The sequence below is a fragment of the Symphalangus syndactylus genome, chromosome 6 (assembly GCF_028878055.3).
Source record: "Symphalangus syndactylus isolate Jambi chromosome 6, NHGRI_mSymSyn1-v2.1_pri, whole genome shotgun sequence".
Taxonomy (NCBI): Eukaryota; Metazoa; Chordata; class Mammalia; order Primates; family Hylobatidae; genus Symphalangus; species Symphalangus syndactylus.
In genome coordinates this window covers 95640599-95657063 of record NC_072428.2, presented here as the reverse complement: position 1 = coordinate 95657063, position 16465 = coordinate 95640599, and the positions used below count along the sequence as shown (strand labels likewise).

Genomic DNA, 16465 nt, shown 5'->3' with positions numbered 1-16465 from the left:
CAGTAAAAACAGGACTAATAAACGAATTTTAAGCACTCTTTGTGGCAGGGACTATGCTAGAACAAAAAGATACTGCTTGCTATCAAGGATGAAAGTAACACAGGTGTTCACAGTGAATGGTAGTGGGATAAACCACAACAAAAGTATGCAGAGTACCACAGGTGCACTTTACTTTGCAAAATGGGAGACAGGTTAGGCTATTCAACCCCTATCACACACTATCCTATTGATATATTTACAAATTATAATCAGTTTATTCTGATTAAGAATGTCAGCCAGGTGTGGTGGCTCACACCTGTAATCCTAGCACTTTGGGAGGCTGAGGCAGGTGGATCACCTGAGGTCCGGAGTTGGAGATCAGCCTGCCCAAAATGTGAAACCAAGTCTCTACTAAAAATACAAAAATTAGCCGGGCATGGTGGTGCATGCCTGTAGTCCTGGCTACTTGGGAGGCTGAGGTGGGAAGATAACTTGAACCTCTAAGGCAGAGTTGCAATGAGCCAAAATCGTGCAACTGCACTCCAGCCTGGGTGACAGAGTAGGACTGTCTCAAAAAAAAAAAAAAAAATGTCCAAGAGAACATACTTTAGAAATATTTCCATCAAAAATAAAGTTTAAAGTACATAAGGCCAAACCGGGTTCTATCTAGACACCTTGGAAATCTGACCACATATACTATCATCTTTAACTTTTACCAAACTGGTGTTAAGAGCTGACTTACATAGAGGACATACCTTTCTTTTTTATACAATTTTGCAGCATCTTTAACTTCTCTAAAAACGTGGTCTACTTGACGGGTCAACATATCATGCTTTAAACGCTCTAAGAGGTTAATCATGTCATCAAAGACAGAGCTCTCCATAGAGGCTAGCTGTCCCAGCTGCAATTTACTCAGAGTATTATTCTCTGCAAACACCTCCAGTGCAGCCTGTTGAAGTTGTAGAAAGAACTGAAAGCAAAAACATGTTAACACATTAACATATTTTTTTAACAGCTTGAAATAGAATTCATATATCATACAATTCACCCATTTAAAGTGTATAATTCGGTCGGGTGCAGTGGCTCATGCCTGTAATCCCAGCACTTTGGGAGGCTGAGGTGGGTGGATCACCTGAGGTCAGGAGTTCGAAACCATCCTGGCCAACATGGTGAAATCCCATCTCTACTAAAAATACAAAAATTAGCCGGGTGTAGTGGCATGTGCCTGTAATCCTAGCTTGAACCTGGAAGGTAGAAGTTGCAGTGAGCCGAGATCATGCCTCTGCACTCCAGCCTGGGCGACAGAGTGAGACTCCATCTCAAAACTAATAATAGTGTATAATTCAATGATTTTTTTTATACATTCAGTTGTATATCTATCACAATTTTAGAACATTTTCATTACTCTCCAAGAAAAGCCCTCACTCTTAGCTGTTATCCTTCAATACTGTCTCCCCACTCCCTCAAATCATAGGCAACCACTAATCGACTTTCTGTCTCAATGGATTTGCCTATTCTGGACATTTCATATAAATGGAATCATACAACGTATGGTTGGTTGTGACTGTCTTTCAGTACATTTTCAAGGTCTATCCATATTGTAAAACATATCAGCACTTCATTTTTTTACATTGCCAGATAATATTCAATTATATAGATAGACCACATTTTATTTATCCATTCATCAGCTGGTGGACATTTGGGTAGTTTCTACTTTTTGTCTATTATGAATAAATGCTGCTGTGAACATTTTTGTACAAGTTTTTTTTGTGTTTGGTTTGTTTTTTGTTTTGAGACGGAATCTCGCTCTGTCGCCCAGGCTGGAGTGCAGTAGGGTGATCTTGGCTGACTGCAATCTCCGCCTCCCAGGTTCAAGCGATTCTCCTGCCTCAGCCTCCTGAGTACCTGGGATTACAGGCGTGTGCCAGCACACCCGGCTAATTTTTTTTTTTTTTTTTGTAATTTTCGTAGAGATGGTGTTTCACCATGTTGGTCAGACTGGTCTCAAACTCCTGACCTCATGATCCGCCCACCTCAGCCTCCCAAAGTGCTGGGATTACAGGCGTGAGTCACCAAGCCTGGCAGTACAAGTTTTTATGTGAACATATGTTTCATTTCTCTTGGTACGTACTGAAGAGTAGAATTGCTGGATCTTATGGTAAGTCTATGTTTTAACAGTTTGAAAGGCTGGGCATGGTAGCTCATGCCTATAGTGCCAGCACTTTAAGAGGCTGAGGCCAGAGAATCGTTTTATAGTGAGACCTTATCTCTAGAAAAAAATTAAAAATTAGCTGAGTGTGGTGGCCACAGACCTGTAGTCCCAGCTACTCAGGAGGCTGAGATGGGAAGACTGCTGGAGCCCAGGAAGCAGAGGTTGCAGTGAGCCGAGATTGTGCCACTGCACTGCAGCCTGGGCAAAGAACGAGATCTCATCTCAGAAAACAAAAAAACAGTTTGAGGAACTGCCATACTGTTTTCCACAGCAACTGTACCATGTTACATTCCCACTAGTCAATGTTAAACTATTCTGAAATGGAACAATCTCAAGATAGATTGTTAACCGGAAAAAGCAGAAGAGTTTGCATAGTATGTTACCACACGTTGACATACACACACCAGTATTTATATAAATAGCTTTAGTAGTATATACAAGAAATTGATCAAAGTGATTGGCTTTAGGGAAGATTAGAATTAAGACTTATTTTCACTATATATTTTCAATATATACAGTTTTGTGGCTTTTGAATTTTCTATCACATGGATTACATATAGTGAAAAATATTTTTCTTTCAACTTCTGTGTACGGTAATCATGAACTTAAAAAAAATGACACTATCAGCCAGGCGTGGTGGCTCATGCCTGTAATCTCAGCACTTTGGGAGGCTGACACAGGTGGATCACCTGAGGTCAGGAGTTCGAGACCAGCCTGGCCAACATAGTGAAACACCATCTGTACTAAAAATACAAAAATTACCTGGACATGGTGGCAGAAGCCTGTAATCCCAGCTACTCGGGAGGCTGAGGCAGAAGAATTGCTTGAATCCAGGAGGCAGAGGTTGCAGTGAGCCGAGATCATGCCACTGCACTCTAGCCTGGGCGACAAGAGCAAAACCCCGTCTCAAAAAATGACAACAAAAAAATGACATTATCTACTTGTTTTTTTTATTTTTTATTTTTTATTTTTTCAGACAGAGTCTCACTCTGTCCCTCAGGCTGGAGTGAAATGGAGCAATCTCGGCTCACTGCAATCTACCCTCCCTGGTTCAAGTGATTCTCCTGCGTCAGCCTCCCGAGTAGCTGGGACTACAGGCAAGCGCCACCATACCTGGCTAATTTTTGTACTTTTAGTAGAGATGGGGTATCACCATGTTGGCCAGGCTGATCTTTAACTCCTGACCTCAGGTGATCCGATGGCTTTGGCTTCCCAAAGTGCTGAGATTACAGGTATGAGCCACCATGCCTGGCCTTGTTTTAAATAAAATTAAAAATAATTTTTAAATGACACTATCAATAAGCATTTAAGCATAAGATTATGAAGGTCTGAAATTTTATTTTTCCAAAATACAATTAACAGAGGACTAAATAAATCACCTTGCCAAGGTTATTTTTTTTTCTCTAAAACTGAATAGCATTAGGCCATGAACACATCATAAGCCATATTAAGGTCATCAAACATTTGGCTTCCCTTGATGGCCTGGCACAGTGGCTCACGCCTGTAAACCCAGCATTTTGGGAGCCCGGGGTGGCAGATCACTTGGGGTCTGAGGTTCGAGATCAGCCTGACCAACATGGTGAAACCCCATCTCTACTAAAAATACAAAAGTTAGTCGGGCATGGTGGCGGGCGCCTGTAATCCCAGCTACTCAGAAAGCTGAGGCAGGAGAATCACTTGAACCTGGGAGGCAGAAGTTGGAGTGAGCCAAGATCACACCACTGCAATCCAGCCTGGGTGACAAAGTGAGACTCTTGTTTCAAAAAAAAACAAAATAAAAAACATTTGGCTACCCTTGAAATGTTTGCTTAAGAATTTTCAGTTGCTTTTCTTTTAAAGTTCTTGAAATAAAACAAACTAAAATTTTAAAAACCAAAAGCCATTTAGAATTCTCCCAAAGATTCCATGGATAACGAACAAACCATAAAATCTGGTGGTTAATTTTTTTATACATTTACTATTAAAATTCAGACTACCCAACATGAACCTAAATCATCTCTGTCTCTCCCCATCTCCCCCTCTCCTCCCGTGCCCCAGCCCCATTATCTTTTTGCATGGCAATGTGTCATGGGCATCAACTACTTTTACATGGCAACTTTTCCCCTTTTAACAGTAGCCCAATTTTCCTTTGGGGAACCAATTCCCCAATCTGAGACAACTTAGGTGGTGTCAGCCCTATCCTTTGGTGCCAGGGATGCACACATAACTTGGTAATACCATGCCCTGGCTGCACTAGCGATTGTTCAGAGATGGACATATGAGAGGCACCTTGGTATTTCTGCTGCAACTATCAGAGAAGCAGCACTCTTCTTTTGAGATTGCAGAAGGACCATGTGAGCCTGGAACCACCTGTGGCCACACGTCCAGAGCCTGCCTCAGAACAAAACCAGAAATGGACAACTTTAGAACAGCCATGCCTAATCCTTTTAGAAAGTTAAATTCCTCACCTCCCATATCACACCCCACACCCCAACTTAGGCCAGTTTGAATCTGATACCTGTCACCTACAACTGAAAAATTCCTAATTCTGAATGGCTGCTTATTTCAGGCTTGGCACAATCTGGCAACAGGCAGACAGTTATCAGTAGACAACCTGAAACAAATGGAAAGTGAATTCTGTCCATTCTTTTTCCTTTTTCTAATTATGCAATACAAAAGCTTTAATAATTTTTACTTATACAGTATTCACTGGCTGAAGGACTGTGAATAGGATTAAAGAATGTTTGAGGTTAAGACAGAATTTGCATCATATAGATTTTTTTTTTTTTTGAGACGGAGTTTTGCTCTTGTCGCCCAGGTTGGAGTGCAATGGCGCAATCTTGGCTCACTGCAACCCCTGCCTCAGCCTCCTGAGTAGCTGGGATTATAGGCGCCCGCTACCAAGCCTGGCTTTTTTTTTTTTTTTTTTGAGACAGAGTCTTGCTCTGTCGCCCAGGCTGGAGTGCAGTGGCACAATCTCAGCTCACAGCAACCTTCACCTCCCAGGTTCATGCAATTCTCCTGTCTCAACCTCCCGAGTAGCTGGGACTACAGGCGCCCACCACCATGCCTGGCTAATTTTTGTATTTTTAGTAGAGATGGGATTTCACCATCTTGGCCAGGCTGGTCTCGAACTCCTGACCTCAGGTGATCCGCCCACCTCGGCCTCCCAAAGTGCTGGGATTATAGGTGAGAACTACTGTGCCCGGCCACGCCTGGCTAATTTTTTGTATTTTTAGTAAAGACGGGATTCCACCATGTTGGCCAGGCTGGTCTCAAACTCCTGACGTCAGGTGATCCACCCACCTTGGCCTCCCAAAGTGCTGGGATAACAGGTGTGAGCCACCACACACCCGGCCAGATTTCCACCATCATAACCATGCTAGGACACAATTCATTCACAATTTGAACAATAAACTCTGAAATTTATTTCCCTGCTGACAGAGAACCTAGTTAATTCAGCATGAGATTATACGTTTTCTAAGGGTAGGGATGATGGCTAATTCATCTTTCTTTTTTTGGTGGGTGGAGACAGGGTCTCCCTCTGTTGCCCAGGCTGGAGTGCAGTGGTGTGATGAAGGCTCACTGCAGTCTCAACCTCCTGGGCTCAAGCAATCTTTCCACCTCAGCCTCCAAGTAGCTGGGACCACAGGGCATGCCCGCCATGCCCGGTTAATTTTTTTTTTTAATTTTATGTAGAGACAGGGTCTCCCTATGCTGCCCAGGCTGGTCTCCAACTCCTGAGCTCAAGTGATCCTCCCACCTTAGATTCCTAAGCAGCTAGGTCTACAGGTGTACACCACCATGCTCAGCTAATTTTTTGTATTTTTTGTAGAGATGAGGTCTCACCGTGTTGCCCAGGCTGGTCTCAAACTCCTGGGCTTAAGCGATCAGACCACCTTGGCTTCCCAGTGTTGGGATTACAGGTGTGAGACATCGTGCCCAGCCATCTTTCTTAAACAGACTATAGCACCAAGTAAAGCAGTTGATGATGTTCTACAAATAATTTCATTGAAGAAAAAATTCTCGCACAAGAATCAAGAATAACAATTTGTTTCATATTACTAAAAACGCTAGCAGAATATGGAGCTGTGGGGGTGCTGAGAGAATACTTACTTAAATTAGAAACACAACACATAAAAGTACAAAATGAATGCATGTATGCTAATTAACTGACTATTTTTTTTTTGAGACAGAGTTTCGCTCTTGCTGCCCAGGTATTCTCAGCTCACTGCAACCTCTGCCTCCCGGGTTCAAGCGATTCTTCTGCCTCAGCCTCCTGAGTAGCTGGGATTACAGGCATGTGCTACTAAGCCTGGCTAATTTTTTTATTTTTAGTAAAGACAGGATTTCACCATGTTGGCCAGGCTGGTCTCGAACTCCTGACCTCAGGTGATCCACACGCCTCGGCCTCCCAAAGTGTTGGGATTACAGGCATGAGCCACCACACCCAGACTGATTAGGTGACTTTATAAACAAATTGATCGTTACCCTCTATCTTATAATCATATTATGAAATAATTGTTTTATTTTCCTTGCTCAGCAGAATGACATTATGCACATGGATTTCAGTTATTTTTATAGGAAAAAAACTTTAACTAATTACTAAGTCCCAGATAGAGTACAGATAAGCATAAACTATGATTGTGTTTATCAGATTTTTATCTTGTTTATATCCATGATTAGTATATTTATTATATTTATTTTTGCCCCCTATTTATTTGGCTTATTTAAAATTTAAATAAAAATGGTTTTTGTTTGGCTTTTTCTTTCACATTAAAATAGGTATTATGAGGAATACATTTTCTTCTATACAATGCTTTAGAAGTAATCATAAATTTTTGTTCTACATATAACAAAATGTACTATATAGTGTACTAATTGGTATATTACAATTTTTATTCCTAAACTCATAATTTAAAATGTCATGTTTTCTAGACTTCCTTCCTAATCCAGGCATTTAATGTTTTTACATGTCCATGTTTGAATATATTCCGTTTCTGCTTTTATTTCTTGTTTTATTGCATTAAGATAATGTACAGAAATTTTAAATTAATTTACCTTGTCCATCTTTGTGACTCATCTGGACACACTTGAAAACTGTGTTTTTCCCTATTATACTATGGAATGTATCACTAATCTTCAGTTAATCAATCTAATTATTTAACTTTACAATTTTTTAATTCTCACTTTACCTATCACATTCTAATAGTATATTTAAGTCTTTAGTTAAAATTGCATTTGTCTTGTTTACCTTCTTGTTTTCATTTTATGACACAATTATATATTTTATATTTTTAATAATTCATATTAAAATTTTCAGTCATTAACAGATTTATTCAGTACAGTTAGTTTCTTTAATATTTAATAATGTCTATTCTATTTTACCATTTCATGGTCATCCTAGTTCTCTGTTTATGCATTCTGTCATGAAATTTACTTTATGGGACACCCAAGTTGGTATAAACCTAAGTTGATTTTGTATTCTCACAGATGATCTCAGAACAGTGATTCTTAACCTAAAGGCACCCTGTTCAAGAAGGGAGTTCCGAAAGTCCTCTGAGATTATGTTAATATCTAAAACATCTAAAAGAATTCATCTGTCTATGTCAAGGATATAAAGGCTAATTAGACTTTTGTTTGGAAGCATCTATTGGAAAATCTGATTGCCAAAAGTCCTGATAGCCAGGATATTCCTTGAATTACTAAAAACAGTAAAAATAAAGTACTACTTAATAATTATACTTAGGCATATCAAATCTGTCAGTAGGTTTACTTAATAATAATTAGGCAGATCAAATCTTGTCAGAATCTGCATGGAGAAGGGAAGGGTCAGTAGAATCTGGAGGGAAAAGGTCTTACGGTATTTGTTAACTAGACCCAAGGTTTTTATTTATAGATTTATTTAAAATATACCTTCCAATAAATCAGTTAATTTTTTCAGATACAATCATAGTGTTGTTTTTTTTTAAAGAGTTCTTACCTTTTAGAAATAAATACTAATATATATATCTCTATATAAATATTACCATGAAATATGATATCTGAGATCTGCTTCAAAATAATCAAGTATTGGGGGGCAGAAGAGATGTTTAAATAAAACAAAATTGGTGTAAGAAGTTGAGTGAGCCGGGCATGGTGGCTCACGCCTATAATCCCAGCACTTTGGGAGGCAAAAGTGGGTGGATCACCGGAGGTCAGGAGTTTGAGACCAGCCTGGCCAACATGGTGAAACCTCGTCTCTACTAAAAAAAAAAACAAAAAACAAACAAAAAAATTAGCCAGGTGTGGTGGCGGGTGCCTGTAATCCCAGCTACTCAGGAGGCTGAGGCAGGATAATCCCTTGAACCCAGGAGACAGAGGTTGCAGTGAGCCGAGATCGCACCATTGCACTCCAGCCTGGGCAACAAGAGCAAAACTCTGTCTCAAAAAAAAAAAAAAAAAAAGTTGAGTGATAGCCACACCACAGAAGTTCATTTTCCTATTCTATTTACTCTTGCATATATTTGAAAATATGATACACATAATGTTAGTTTCTTATTTTTATTTTTTGTAGAGACAGGGGCTATGTTGCACAGCTGGTCATGAATTTCTGGGCTCCAGTGATCCTCCCACCTCAGCCTCCCAGGTAGCTCGGACTACAGGCATGTGCCACCACACCTGGCTAATTTTATTTTATTTTTTATTCTTTGGAGAAATGGGGTCTCCCTATGTTGCCCAGGTTGGTCTCCAACTCCTGGGCTCAAGCAATTCTCCCATCTCAGCCTCCTAAAGTGCTGGGATTAAGAGCATGAGCCACTGCACCCAGCCAAATAGATTTTTAATGTATGAAACAATTAAAACTTTAAATGTTTCTTCCTATTTTCATGACTCTTTATAATCTGTCATGTTTTGAAGACATTCAAGAGGTATTAAACGTTATTCTTTTATTTTCCTTAAAGTCCTGGATTGCTTTTGACATCATTATTTAATCTTAGCTTTTCCTGTGATTGCAATTACCATACATGAATATTTCCAAGTATGGTTCACTCTATAAACAACTATTTCATGAAAGGCTTGCTTGCTTTTCCAATGATTAAATACATTAAAATATCAGGATTATTTAACTACTTGAGATTTGATTGAGAAAAATGTGTATTTTAATTACACCTTCTAATTATGGCACTATGGTTCTGTCTAGCATGTTTATTTTTGCTTGCAATAGATTCAACATTTTGAAAAGTAGTAATAAAATAGTTCGAACTAGTAATATATTACTTATTATAAAAGCATATTAACTCACAACATTGTCAGCCCAATCTGCTAGTACTGTTGAGATGTAGTTCACAGCATTAAGAATTGCACAGTATCGAAAGCCAAGGGAAGCTCTAGTCTCTTCTTTCATCACCTGTGTTAATCGTATCCTAAAATCATCTACTAAGTCCTTCTGTAACTCCAGGAACTGCAGCTTTCGGGAAGCTGTGGGAAGATTTTTATACCTGTCTGTGGAAAAAGTTATTAAGACATATGAAGGTTTTGGTACCATCTATGATATAGTTATAAGTTTTCCCTACTGTCCTGCTTCAGTGCTTTTGTCAAGAATCAATTGACCAGTCAAGTGTGGATTTATTTCTGAGCTCTCTTAAGGATATGAGTTTCAAAAGTATATACGTTTGCCAAAACTCATTGAACAATACACATAAGATCTGCACATTACACTGTATGTAAACTATGCCTCAAGTTTTTAAAAAGGCAAATGAAAAAATTATATATAAAAATGACAGTTTTGGCTAGGCGCGGTGGCTCACGCCTGTAATCCCAGCACTTTGTGAGGCCAAGGCAAGTGGATCACCTGAGGTCAGGAGTTCAAGACTAGCCTGGCCAACATGCTGACACCTCATCTCTACCAAAAACTACAAAAATTAGCCGGACAGTAGTGGCGTGTGCCTGTAATCCCAGCTACTCGGGAGTCTGAGGCAGGAGAATTGCTTGAACCCGGGAGGTGGAGGTTGCATTCCAGCCTGGGCAACAGAGTGAGAGTCCGTCTAACAAAAAAAAAAAAAAAAAAGAAAGAAAAAAAAAAAAATGACAGTTTCTTCAACAAATAAACGGCATTATTGTATTTTTAGTAGAGACGGGGTTTCACTGTGTTAGCCAGGATGGTCTCGATCTCCTGACCTCATGATCTGCCAGCCTTGGCCTCCCAAAGTGCTGGGATTACAGGCGTGAGCCACCGCGCCCAGCCCACGGCATTTTTTTAAAAAAAGAAAGGACTTGGATAAATTAAGAGATACACATTTAAGAATTTATAGGCAGTTGGCCAGGCACGGTGGCTCACACCTGTAATCCCAGCACTTTGGGAGACCGAGGTGGGTGGATCACGAGGTCAGGAGATCCAGACCATCCTGGCTAACACGGTGAAACCCCGTCTCTACTAAAAATACAAAAAAATTCGCCGGGCGCGGTGGCTCACACCTGTAATCCGAGGTGGGTGGATCACGAGGTCAGGAGATCGAGACCATCCTGGCTAACACGGTGAAACCCCATCTCTACTAAAAATACAAAAAATTAACCAGGCATGGTGGCGGGCGCCTGTAGTCCCAGCTACTCGGGAGGCTGAGGCAGGAGAATGGCGTGAACCCGGGAGGCGGAGCTTGCAGTGAGCCGAGATTGCGCCACTGCCCTCCAGCCTGGGAGACAGAGTGAGACTCCATCTCAAAAAAAAAAAATTAGCTGGGTATGGTGGCTGGTGCCTGTAGTTCCAGCTACTCAGTAGGCTGAGGCAGGAGAATGGTGTGAACCCAGGAGGTGGAGCTTGCAGTGAGCCGAGATTGCGCCACAGCACTCCAGCCTGGGCGACAGAGCAAGACTCCGTATCAAAAAAAAAACAAAAAAAAAACAATTTACAGGCAAGCATGGTGGCTCACGCCTGTAATCCCAGCACTTTGGGAGGCCAAGGCAGGTGGATCACCTGAGGTCAGGAGTTTGAGACCAGTCTGCGCAACATGAAACCCCATCTCTAGTAGAGCCGCCACCATGCCTGGCTAATTTTTTTGTATTTTTAGTAGAGACGGGGTTTCACTGTGTTAGCCAGGATGGTCTGGATCTCCTGACCTCATGATCTGCCCACCTCAGCCTCCCAAAGTGCTGGGATTACAGGCGTGAGCCACCGCGCCTGGCCAACTACCTGTAAATTTTTGTATTTTTAGTAAAAATACAAAAAAAAAAATTAGTCAGGCATGGTGGCAGGCATCTGTAATCCCAGCTACTGAGGAGGCTGAGGTATGAGAACTGCTTGAACCCAGGAGGCGGAGGTTGCAGCGAGCCAAGATTGCGCCATTGCACTCCAGCCTGGGTGACAAGAGCGAAATTGTCTCAAAAAAAAAAAAAAAAAAAAAAAAAGAATTTACAATTGACATGAGATGTCTGAAATTTTCTTTAAAATACTCCAGAAAAAAAAATTGAGGAGTAAAATATAACAGAAAAGTGATAATTGCTTTAAACTTTGGTAATAGGTACCTGAGAGTTCATCGTATTATCCTACTTTTGTGTATGTTTGAAAATTTTCTGAATAAAAAGTTTTTAAGAGACACATAAATTTTCCTTAATTTTTTTGTCTTAGTGTTTTTCATATTTTTCTTATAGTTAAAAATATGGAATGATGGCTGGGCGCAGTGGCTCACACCTGTAATCCCAGCACTTCGGAAGGCCGAGGCAGGTGGATCACAAGGTCAGGAGTTCAAGACCAGCCTGGCTAAGATGGTGAAACCCCATCTCTACTAAAAATTCAAAAATTAGCTGGGCATGGTGGCAGGTGCCTATAATCCCAGCTACTTGGGAGGCGGAGGCAGAAGAATTGCTTGATCCCGGGCAGCAGAGGTTGCAGTGAGCCAAGATCGTGCCACTGCACTCCAGCCTGGGTGACAGAGTGAGACTCCGTCTCAAAAAAAAAAAAAAAAAAAAAAAGGAATTATTAACTGACTGGGCTGGAATGATACTTCTTCAGGTTACCAGACAAGCCTAAGAAACGGACAGTCTAGTGGTCAACAAAGGTAAAGAGAGCCAGGGATGGTAGCAATGAGGGTCCAGTGGCACCTGGACAACAAGCAGGCCCACAAGGGGGCAACGTGATTGGCTAAAGACCAACCAGGGCCAGAGGATGCTAGGCTACCCTCCAGCCAGAGAATCCCTGCACTGTAACAAAAGTTACAATTACTACTCCAATCCTTAAAATTACTTCATTATTTTACTCTCTTCTGCAATCTTTAATAAATCAAGATCAAGAAAATATTTAAAATATAGGCCAATCACCATTTACTGAAGACACCTAAAAAGCCCAACAGCAAGACAGTTTGGATAATAAAATTAAATTCTTATTTAATTGTTTTTGTGTAATTATTCAGGAAGTTTTCCTTCATGTATACCAATGTTTAAATCCTTAAATTATTAAAAACCCAAAAGTTAGAATATTTTGTTAGATTTCTACCAATATAGAAACTGAATTTGAAGATAACCATCACATAATATTAATTTGCTGAGCCACTTATTTATTGATTACTTTATTGACAGAGTCTCACTCTGTCACCAAGGCTGGACTGCAGTGGCGCGATCACGGCTCACTGCAACCTCTACCTCCCATGCTCAAACAGTCCTCCCACCTCAGCCTCCCAAGTAGCTGGGACTACAGGCACACACCACCACACCTGGCTAATTTCTGTACTTTTTGGAAGAGAGGGGGTTTCACCATGTACCCCAGGCTGTTCTCGAACTCCTGGGCTCAAGCAACCTGCCCGTCTCAGCCTCTCAAAGTGCTGGGATTACAGGCATGAGCCACTGCACCCAGCCTACTGAGCTACTTTAAAAAGTACCACGTGAAAACAGTACTTTTAAAACAAAGTCATATCTTAAAAGACTTATACTTACCAGTTATAACCAAGAGTAGAGTCATAAAAGTTTCTGCACAATCTGGAACTTTCATTTCATCCACGTCAGTGATATCCTTATATTGCGATACCCAGGCAGCTTCTGAGGAAAGCATTGAGTCCATTTTTTGAAGAGCAACTGATAAGCAGACAAAATGATTATGTCGATTAAGTAGTTACAGTCGTTCCTAATTATTCAACTTGTAATTTTTTAGGAATGATGGCTTTTCTATAAAAAATAAACAAACCTACAATCTCCCACTAGTTGTACTAAATTTAACTTAATGCTTTAAACAGGATACTTTACTCCCACCCCCAAATTTTGAAAATAGTTATGTTGACTAGATAAGCTACAGTCAAAAAGATTCTATTGGCCAGGCGCAGTGGCTCACACCAGTAATCCCAGCACTCCGGGAGGCCAAGGTGGGTGGATTGCTTGAGTCTAGGAGTTCACAACCAGCTTGGGCAAAACCCCAGGGAAACCCCATCTCTACAAAAAATACAAAAAATAGCCAGGCATGGCTTGCATATACCTATAGTCCCAGCTACTGGAGTGGCTGAGGCAGGACGATCACCTGAGCACCGGAGGTCGAGGCTGCAGTAAGCCATGATCGGCCCACTCCACTCCAGCCTGGGTGACAAAGTAAGACCCTATCTCAAAAATAAAAAAATAAAATATTCTGACACTTTGGGAGGCCAAGGCAGGTGGATTACCTGAAGTCAGGAGTTCCAGACAAGCCTGGCCAACATGTTGTAACCCTGTCACTCCTAAAAACAGAAAAATTAGCCAGGCGTGGTAGTGCGTGCCTGTAATCCCAACTACTCGGGAGGCTGAGACAGGAGAATCGCTTGAACCCAGGGGGTGGAGGTTGCAATGAGCTGAGATCGAACTACTGCACTTTAGCCTGGGCAACAGAGCAAGAGTCTATCCCAAAATAAATAAATAAAAATAAAATAAATAAAATACATTATATGATAAAATCTATAAAACAATTAAACACCCCACTGGCTTGACTATTCCACTCTAGAAATATGTAGAGTGTAATTTCAGGAAAAATGGAAGTTTCATGTGAAGTAAAGAAAAGATTATCTCTGAAGGAAACTCAGAAAACCCTGACAAAGAAGATTTCAAATGGCTCTAGTTCCTACTTAGAACTGGAGAAGAAAAATATCAAAAATGTATATCCACAGAAACAGACATATTTCCCTACCCTCTGGCCACATCAGCACTTACATTTTCTCTCCACCGTCAACCATCTCTGAAAACAGGTTTCCTCTGATAGAATATGCATACAACTAGCAAAAGTGCCAGGATAGCCATGAACACTGTGTAGATCCCTCTCAAACAAGAGTACTTCATCCACCAAATGACAGAAGAGATTGTCATCATACAGCAGACAAGGAATATCAGTGGCTAACTTCTCAAGAACCAGCATCATAAGGCCCCGAGAAAATTCAAGCTAAAAAAATATACAAACATGAGGTATGTAAATAAAAAGTTATCCATGCACACATACAGTTCTAAAACAGAAACACTTGACTGAGTCTCTTACCCTTGCATTTACCAAAGAGCCTACTTTGTCTAATATTGGCTGAATCTTCTCATCCAGAAATTCAGTATGGTTTCCAATCCACATAAGTACTTGAGCCAAGTACCATTCTGGCTAAGGAAGGAGGAAAATAGTTTGAATTCTTAAGTCATTCCAATTAGAAAGTTACAATTACATGAGTCTATTTAATTGTATATGCACAACACTTATAAAAATTAGTTGAAAATTCCTGTATGTAAGAGCACAATTTCTACTCCGCATTTTAAACTCCTGCAAGGCTTAATAATCAAATGTTTGCCAGTGTACTCCCAACAAATTTCAATAATGTGACTTAAGTCAATAAACTCATAAATTTACAATGCCATATATATTTAAAACCTAGCACTTCAATAATATGTAAAATGATGAGTATTACAAAGAACTGATGGCCTATATTTTTTGAAATAGCATTTGAAAATAATTTTAATGTTATTTTCTTATGGTTTTTATTTTCAAAAAGTAAATTAAGAAAAAAATTGCTGGCCAGGCGTCGTGGCTCACACCTGTAATCCCAGCACTTTGGGAGGCCGAGGCGGGGTGGATCACCTGAGGTCAGAAGTTCAAGACCAGACTGGTCAACATGGTGAAACCCCGTCTCAACTAAATATACAAAAATTAGCTGGGCGTGGACTGAGTAGCTGTAATCCCAGCTACTCAAGAGGCTGAGGCAGGAGAATCGCTTGAACCCAGGAGGCAGAGGCTGCAGTGAGCCAAGATCACGCCATTGCGCTCCAGCCTGGACAACAAAAGCGAAACTTCGTTCCAAAAAAAAAAAAAAAAACTGCTAGTCTGCATTACAAAAACTACACGTCTTATACAGGTTTAAGAGCAGAAATACCAAGTGCATGCCAGGGGCAGTGGCTCACGCCCGTAATCCCAGCACTTTGGGAGGCTGAGGCAGGTGGATCACCTGAGGTCAGGAGTTCCAGACCAGCCTGACCAATATGGTGAAACCCGTCTCTACTAAAATTACAAAAATTAGCCCGGCGTGATGGCATGTGCCTGTAGTCCCAGCTACTTGGGAGGCTGAGGCAGGAGAATCGCTTGAACCTGGGAGGTGGAGGTTGCAGTGAGCAGAGATCGGGCCACTGCACTCCAGCCTGGGTGACAGCGAGACTCCAACTCAAAAAAAAAAAAAAAAGAAATACCAAGTGCTTAATATTTGCTTTGCTTTGTTTTGCAATGATAACCCAGCAATATCTGATGCCCAAGAGCGGAAATACCATTTTTCCTGCAGTATATGAACACAAGTCCTCAATTATATATATGAACAGCAGTGACAAAACAGGAATTTAGCCCTTTAGAAAAAAAACAGAAATGTGAAGAGAGTCAGATTTTAACTTAAATCAGCAAAGGTACAGAAACTCTAACATTTGTTACTAATAAAAACCAAGGACAAGAGCTGGCAAAACACACCTTGCTTAACACATTAGTCTGCCGGTTCCCTCTGAAGTGATACCTGAACCTCTTCTGAAGAGGAGTCAGCATAATCTGGATGGGCAGGATGACAGAAGGGGAGGCAGGAAGAGAGTATTTTTCTGGGAGTTGCTTTGGCTCCGTAAATAATTCATCTCTGACATAATCAAGTCAAGGAAAAAGAATCAAAAGCATATCTAATATACACACACATATGTATATATACACACACACAATAAATTTTTCCAACAAATGTATCAGATACTCAGTAGAGTTAATTATGATGCAAATAATATGTAATCTAATTTTATATTGAATAAACATACAGTTAATTCTTTATATTGAATATACATTCAGTTAAAATGCACAAAAAGCCAGGCATGATGATG

The 16465-nt window shown here is 40.5% G+C and overlaps 1 protein-coding gene across 4 annotated transcripts in view; it reads right to left on the bottom strand.

Moving 5' to 3' along the window:
* Positions 1-16465, bottom strand: part of RINT1 (RAD50 interactor 1) — a 35916-nt gene that overhangs the window by 3020 nt on the left and 16431 nt on the right. For 3 of the 4 annotated variants that reach the window (XM_055283581.2, XM_055283582.2, XM_055283583.2), the window contains 6 exons: positions 16077-16233; positions 14625-14735; positions 14306-14531; positions 13073-13210; positions 9453-9652; positions 735-949 (listed from right to left, as the gene is read on the bottom strand). In XM_055283581.2, the coding sequence (XP_055139556.1) occupies positions 735-949; positions 9453-9652; positions 13073-13210; positions 14306-14531; positions 14625-14735; positions 16077-16233 (1047 nt within the window). Of the gene's footprint in view, positions 1-734; positions 950-9452; positions 9653-13072; positions 13211-14305; positions 14532-14624; positions 14736-16076; positions 16234-16465 lie in introns of those variants that run through there. The other variant, XM_055283586.2, reaches the window with a different exon arrangement.